At 37.1% G+C, this 7,772-nt stretch overlaps 1 protein-coding gene across 1 annotated transcript in view; it reads right to left on the minus strand.

Annotated features, from left to right (window-relative positions):
• SPIDR (scaffolding protein involved in DNA repair) overlaps nt 1–7,772 on the minus strand; it is a 404,690-nt gene that overhangs the window by 103,754 nt on the left and 293,164 nt on the right. The window contains exon 14 of the mRNA XM_006880525.1: nt 4,073–4,215. Coding sequence (XP_006880587.1) covers nt 4,073–4,215 — 143 coding nt within the window. The remainder of the gene's footprint in view (nt 1–4,072; nt 4,216–7,772) is intronic.

Consider the following 7,772-nt stretch of genomic DNA (forward strand, 5'->3'; position numbering starts at 1 on the left):
CTGATGACACCTAACAACAAAATGTGCATGCTTTTCTAGAAAGATCACAGAATGATGTAGGACAACAGCATAGTAGTTTCTGCATAATGGTTTAACAGCAGGCTTCTCTGACTGGGTAAGTTTGAAATCATCAGTGTACTTCAAAGTCATCACTAAGCATCTGCTAGATAAAAATAGTTTTCTGTCTCTGCAAATGTACACCAGATGAAATTTGGTGGCCCAGATTTGAAAGAGTACATGACTTCTCTATCCCACAACATAGAAATACCTTCCAACTGGCAAAGTAGTTATTTTCTATATTAGGTATTGGAATTATGTAATCATTCATTTTAGTTTGAATTTTAGGAAGTAAAATAATTCTTATCAGGGATTTTTGTTATAGAGAGTTGCTATGAAACATTAATATGAAAACTAAGGAAATTTTGTATTTAGTGGGCCATGCATGGGAGTGACAACAGATCATATCACTAATAGGCAATTATAACACTGAGCATTCCAAAATGATTTAACAGTTTGTTTTGAAGGAACTCTAACTTTAAAAAGAACAAAACAATAATCTAAATACTTATTTGGATTGTTACATGCTATCATAAATGTAAATATATCAACTAAAGATATTCAAATTTGAAAAAAGCATCAACAATTTAGTCAACAAATTAGAAGAGTTTATTTGTAAATATATTATGTGGAACTATCCACTTGCCCATTTCCTTTGTAAATGTAGGCAGTCGGGCTTCCAGAGGAACACAAGAACTATGTTAAATATTAGGCTCATTTATGACTGTGTAGCATAATGATGAAAGAATATGATCCTACGCCCCAGTCTTGCTCTGTGCTTTATCAGTACTATTTCCACAAGAAGACAGACTCCCAAAAAAGCAGACCTCATAGAAATGGGACTGAGTTTTTCCTGAAAAACAACTGCAAATTTGATAGTGAAAAATGCTGCTTGTTTATGACCATGGGAAAGTCCACACGTGCCCTTGGCAGGGCTAAGTGTTAGGAATTAGAGTAAAGGAACACTATTCCATAAAAAAAAAAAAAAACAAACAAAAAACCCTAGTGGAATTGGGAGAAAGAACTTCAGCAAAGGATATCACCGGAGAACACAAAGTATTATCATGAAATAACAAAAACCTAGAGTGAAAAAACTTAAAGGAAGAGCACACTTGCCATTTCTACGTTAAAAAAAATTCAATTCTTGAATGGTACTATTCTATGGGCAAAATATTAATGACAAAGGGCCCCGAATAAGCAAAGCACTCCTTAAAAAGAGAAACAAGGTAGGAGGTATCTCACTCCCTGATTTCAAATTGTACTACATTGCCAGGGTGGTCAAGACAGCATGGTACTGGTACAATGACAGACACATAGATCAATGGAATAGAATTGAGAATCCGGAAATCAGCCCATCTACCTATGGTCAACTGATTTTTGACAAGGAGAAGAAATCAGTTAAGTGGGGAAATGACAACCTTTTAAACAAATGGTGTTGGCAGAATTGTAGAACTATCTGCAGAAAACTCAAGCAAGAACCACATCTACTCCCATTTGTCTAGTTACTGTATCAGTCCATCTCTTGCGGGGTCTTCCTCTCCTGTGCTGTCCTTTCACCCTTCTGAGCATGATCTCCAAGGACTGGTCCCTCCGGGGCACGTGCCCAAAATCTGTGAGTCAAGCTTCAACATCCTAGCTTCCAAGGAGAAATTTGGTTTCACTCTCTTCAAGACAAACCTACTTGTTTTCTTGGTGGTCCATAGTATGTTCAAGACTCTTTTCCAGCACTACCACTCAAAGGCATCGATTATTTTTCTGTCATCCTTAGTCACTGTCCATCTCTCTGATGCACAGCAAATAATTGCAAAGACCATGGCCTGTATCAAGCACACCTTCATCTCTAGACTTGACATTGTTGCTTCTCAATTCTTTGGAGAGGTCCCTGACAGCAGATTTTCTCAGTGGAATTAGTCTTTTGATTTCCTGACTGATGGTGCAAAGAGTGTTTGTTGATTGTGGAGCCAAGCAAGCTGTAATTATTGACAACTTCAATCTCTTCTCCATCCACCATGATGTTGTCAATTGCTCCAATAGTGAGAATCTTTGTCTTTTTGATATTGAGCTTCAATCCATATTGAAGACTATAGTCCTTGACTTTCTGCAGCAAGCACTTCAGGTCCTCCTCAGTTTCAGCAAGCAAGGCTGTGTCATCTGCATAAAGAAAGGTTGTTGAGGTGTCTTCCTCTAATCCTGACAACACATTCCTCTTCACAGAGTCCAGATTCCTGAATGATCTGTTGTGCATACAGACTGAAAAGGTATGAAGACAGGACACATCCCTCACACACTCCCTTCCTGATTTTTAATTATTCAGTATTTCCTTGCTCTGTTTTGAGGACTGCTTCCAGTCTGAGTACAGGTTTTGCAGGAGCACAATCAAGTGTTCTGTGATTCCCATTCTTCTCAAGGTTAGCGACAATTTGTTGTGATCCACACAGGCCAATGCCTTTGCATAGTCAATGAAACACAGATAGACATTCTTCTGGTACTCATTGCTTTCTGCCAAGATCCATCTGACATTGGCAGTAATGTCTCTAGTTCCACAATTTCTTCTAAACCGAGCTTGTTTCTGGTAGTTCTCCATTGATAGATGGTTCCAGTCGATTTTGGATAATTTTCTGTAGGATTTTGCTTGTGTGTGGTATTAGTGAAACTGCTTGATAATTTCCATATTAATAAAACAAAAATTCTTGCAACTGGACAGACAATACCATGTTAAACAGAAAAGAAAAAAAAAAAGACTGACATAGTCAAGAATTTCATTTTACCTGAATCTATAATCAATGCCTATGGAAGCAACAATAAGAAATGTACTGCACTGGGCAATGCTGACCAAGAACCAATGCTATCTGGTATTTTCTATCACCTTACATATATGCTACACTGGCCAATGAATAAAACAGACTCAAGAAGAATTTACTAATAGGGTTGGCAAAGAAAACTGACTATATCTATAAATACATAATATAACCTATAATAGATAAAATAGAATCTATTATCTAATACTGTTATATATTATATAATATTGGCTTCTCAGAAGAATAAACAAATATTTCTTGAAAGATGTCACAGTCAGAATGCTCCTTAGAAACTCAGATGGCAAAACTTTTTGTCATGTACTCTACTCTGGACGTGGTACCCAGACAGAAAAGCCCCTGGCAAGAATGCCAGACTTAGTCAAATGTTGTTGTTGGGTGCTCTCAAGTCAACTATGACTTACAGTAATGCTAAGAACAAAAGATCCTGCCCCATCCTCATGATCTCGGTCATGCTCAAACCCATTCACTGTGGCAGCCACTGAGTCAATTACTCATCTTGTGGAGAGTCTACCTTTCTTTTTGTGACCCACCATCTTTCCTCCACCAAATAAGAACTGTATTTAAAACACTTAAAGAATCTTTTCACTAATCTTATTTTCAATCAAACCTGCTGTAATATTATAGGTAATAAAAATACAGAAAATTCTTGCAAATAAAAATGAATATATAATCTTGTGTCCTAGTGGCAAGAAGCTGTACTGCAATCCCAAAGGCATGCAGTTGGAATCCACCAGCTGCTCCTCCTCTGCAATTTACTACCTCTTAAAACCCACCAGAGGATCAGCCATGGGTAAGTTCTGACTCAACAGCAAATAAAAACAAACTTGCTTAAGGGAGCTCTGGTGGCCTAGTGTTAAGAAAATGCACTCTCAACCCAAAGGCAAGGCATACAGTTCAAATGTGCCAGCAACCCCACAGGAGAAAGATGGGTAATCACTCCCATGTAATTAACTGTCTTTGAACATCCACTAGAGAGTCAGCTATGAGTCATTCTTGACTTGACAGTACACAGAGAAACAATAAACTTTCAAAATATTTTTTGTTGTTAATAATAAATATTCTCACAGAGGTATTTTCTGGAGTCCACTCAACTGTATGGATTTTCTGGCATTATCTTTGAAAATAAAATGAGAGATGAAAGACTATCAATGATCCAGCTACGGCAGCACATAGAACTGTACACTGTGCACCCTCACCTTTCTCTGGTGGCCTTCTGAAGAACCTTCACTCCCACCAGACTGCAGGACTTCCCTTCCAAATGTTTTTCCTTCAAGGTGGTGTCCTCCAGGTGCACTTCACCAAATAGCCCATAAGCATCTTGTACAAGAAGACAGGTTCTGTTAAAAAAAAAAAAGGCATTCACACTTGTTCTTTCAGGAGACAGCCTGTGATCAAATACAGAAACCAAGATTTCCCGTCCTGTCTAGATTTCCATTGGGATCATCTCCTAAGTGGGTGAGTCAGAGTGAATAAAGATGGCTGTAAATATTTACTGTTTGAATTTGTAAATGCATGCTTTCAGATCACTATCCACAAAACATAAAAGGAGATACAATTCTATTTTAGCATAAAATCAAAGTTCAAGTCAAATGTAGTTTAAAGGCATATAACGAAAACTATTCTCTTGAATGAAATATATTGTTCTTTCCTAGATTCAGTGTTCTCACTTTCCATTTTTAATCTGTTTCTCATGACAAAAACCCACATGTTAATGTTCATTACTGAGCACAGTATCAGTGTATCATTATGAAGAGAAATAGGGGCTTTCTCTGAAAAGGTACATATTTACAGCCAGGATGCACACAACAGGAAAAAAAAACATTGTCCCAACTTACAGTAACATAGACTTAATGGTTATTTGGGGACATTATGAGATTTCTCCTGATTTTCAAGTTTAGATGGCATGATTTATGAAAGCCCACTACTTGCTTCATAATTCAGATAAATAAAATCTTATCAAGCACAAAAGTACATATTCTCAGAGGATATTTCATAGAGTTTGAAAAATAAAAATGATCCTGTAGACACAAATGTGAAAAAGCATATATGTAAGGCACAGTGATCTTTATTTTTCTGTTCTTGTTCCACACAAAAATCCAGACAAAGCATATGATCTTGGTATCATGTTCTACTAATAGGTAGGTCATAGCCACAATTCTGAAAAACACCATTCTAGAATTAGTATAGATTTTAGGTTTAAATTCATTAATTTAGTATGCCAGGAATGTACCTTTTCAACCTACACACAGAACAGATTATCCGGGAGGCTAGGCTATATGAGGAGAAGTGTGGCATCAGGATTGGTGGAAGATTCATCAACTATCTGCATTATGCAGATGACACAGCCCTGCTTGCTGAAAATGAGGAAGACCTGAAGCACTTGCTGCAGAAGGTCAAGGACTGAAGCCTTCAATATGGATTGAGGCTCAATAGCAAGACAAAGATTCTCACCATTAGGCCAAGTTGTAGCATCAGGATGGATGGTGAAGAGATTGAGATTGTTTAGAGCTTTAATTTGCTTGACTTCACAATCAACACTCTTGGCATCAGCAATCAAGAAATTAAAAGATGTACTGTAATGGGAAAGTCTGTTGTTAGGGACTGCTCCAAAGTACTGAAGAGCAATGGTGTCACTCTGGAGACTAAGGTACGCCTGATACATGCCATGGTCTTTGCAATCTCTTGCTATGCGTCAGAAAATTGGACAACGATTAGTGAGGACAGAAGCAGAATTGATGCCTTTAAACTGTGGTGTTGGAGAAGAGTATTGAATATACCATGGACTGCTAAGAAAACGAACAGATTCATCCTGGAGAGGGTTAAATCAGGCTGCTCATTGGAGGCAGAGATTCTGAAGTTTCATCTGACATACTCTGGACATGTTGCAAGAAACATGTTCAGTCCTTGAAGAAGAATGTCATGCTTGGGAGGGTGGAAGGACAGAGCAGGAGAAGAAGACCCTCTATGAGATGGACTGATTCAGTGACTGGGGTAATCAGGGTAGGTGTGTCAGAGACAGTGAGATTGGCACAGGACAGAGTAAGGTTTAGGGCTGTTGTACATAGGGTTGCTATGAGTTGCAGGCTACTCATCAGCACATAACAACAAGAAGCAAAATATTGTTGAAGATCATTCAGTACCAGCTAGAACAGTACACAAACAAGGAAATACCAGGAATAAAATCTAGTTTTAGAAGAGGCTGTGGAATCAGAGAAATACTTGCTTATATCAGATGGATTCTGGCTGAAAGCAGAGAATACCAGAAGAATTTATATTTGTGTTTTATTGACTATGCAAAGGCAATTGACTACATAGATCCTAACAAATTATTGCTCAAATTGAAAGGAATGGGAATCCCAGAACACTTAATTGTGTTCATATGAAATTTATACCTAGGCCAAGAAGCTGTTGTGTGAATACAGCAAGGGCAAAGTGGACCAATTCAGTAGAGCAACAGTATACAACATCAATATGAAAAAATCCAATTTCTCCACAGTAGCAAAGAAAACACAGAAAAGGAAATAAGAAAAGCAATACCATCAAAATAAACAAGCATAAGATGGAGTACTTAGAAATAAATCTAACTAGAGACACAAAAATCTGTACAAAGAAAATGACAAAACTCCAGTACTAGAATGTGTTATCAGGATTGGAGGGAAGATTTATCAACAACCTGAATTATTCAGATGACACAATCTTGCTTGATCAAAGTGAGGAGGAATTAAAATGCTTCCTGTTGAAGATCAAAGATGGTTTACACCTCAACATAAAAAAAAAAATCCTCACCAGTGACTCAAAAGACAACATGATAGATGAAAAAAACCTGAATTTGTCAATAATTTAATCTTACTTGGATTCATAATCAACCCTCTAGGTATCAACAGTCAAGAAATCAAAAGATGTGTTGCAGTGGGAAAATCTGCTGGTAAGGACCTCTCCAAAGTGCTAAAGAGCAATGATTTCAAGTTAAAGACTAGGGTCTTTCCAATCCAAGCTATGTTTATTTCTAGTATTTGCTATGGATCTGAAAGTTGGATAATATTTAAAGATGACAGAGAAGAATTGATGTCTTTAAGTTATGGTGTTAGAGAAGAGTACAGAATATCACATGGATCACCAAAAGAACAAACAAGAGTATTAGAAAAAATGCATTAAGGGTGCTCCTATTTAGAGGCAATAATGGTGAAAGTTCACCTTACACGCTTGTTTGGAAAGACAATGGGTCAACGTAAGCAAGAAAGACCCACAATAAGATGGTTTGACACAGCGACTGTAACAACGGGCACAATTCTAACAGAGATAATGATATCACTGATGATGTCAAATGGTTCCTGACTGAAAGCAGAGATTTTTCAGAAGAATGTCTATTTGTGTTATATTGATTATGCAAAGGCATTTATTTGACTGTGTGTATCACAATAAATTATGGCTAACAGTGAGAAGAATCGGAACCCCAGAACACTTAATTATGCTCTTATGAAGCCTAGTCCTAAATCAAGAAGTTGTGGTCTGAACAAAACAAGTATTAACTGCATGGTTTAAAATCAGGAATGGTGTGCATCAGTATTGTACCCTTTCTCCATACCCATTCAATTTGTTTGCTGAGTTAATCATTAGAGAACTTGGACTCTATTAAGAACATGTGGCATAAGGATCAGAGGAAGACTCATCAACAAGCTGTATTATGCAGATAATATATCTTTCGTAACTGAAAAGGAGGATGACTTGAAATGCTTGTTGAAGAAGATTCAAGACTATAAAACCTTCAATATACGAATTACATCCCAGCATCAAGAAGACAAAAATCCTCACCATTAGGAAATTGAAAGAATCTGGTATGAAAAACAATGTATTAGAATTTTGTAAATGAACTAGTAAAACTGAAAAAAGGGAATA

The sequence above is a fragment of the Elephantulus edwardii genome, unplaced genomic scaffold, assembly GCF_000299155.1.
Source record: "Elephantulus edwardii isolate Elephantulus edwardi_28Jun2011 unplaced genomic scaffold, EleEdw1.0 scaffold00008, whole genome shotgun sequence".
Classification (NCBI taxonomy): domain Eukaryota; kingdom Metazoa; phylum Chordata; class Mammalia; order Macroscelidea; family Macroscelididae; genus Elephantulus; species Elephantulus edwardii.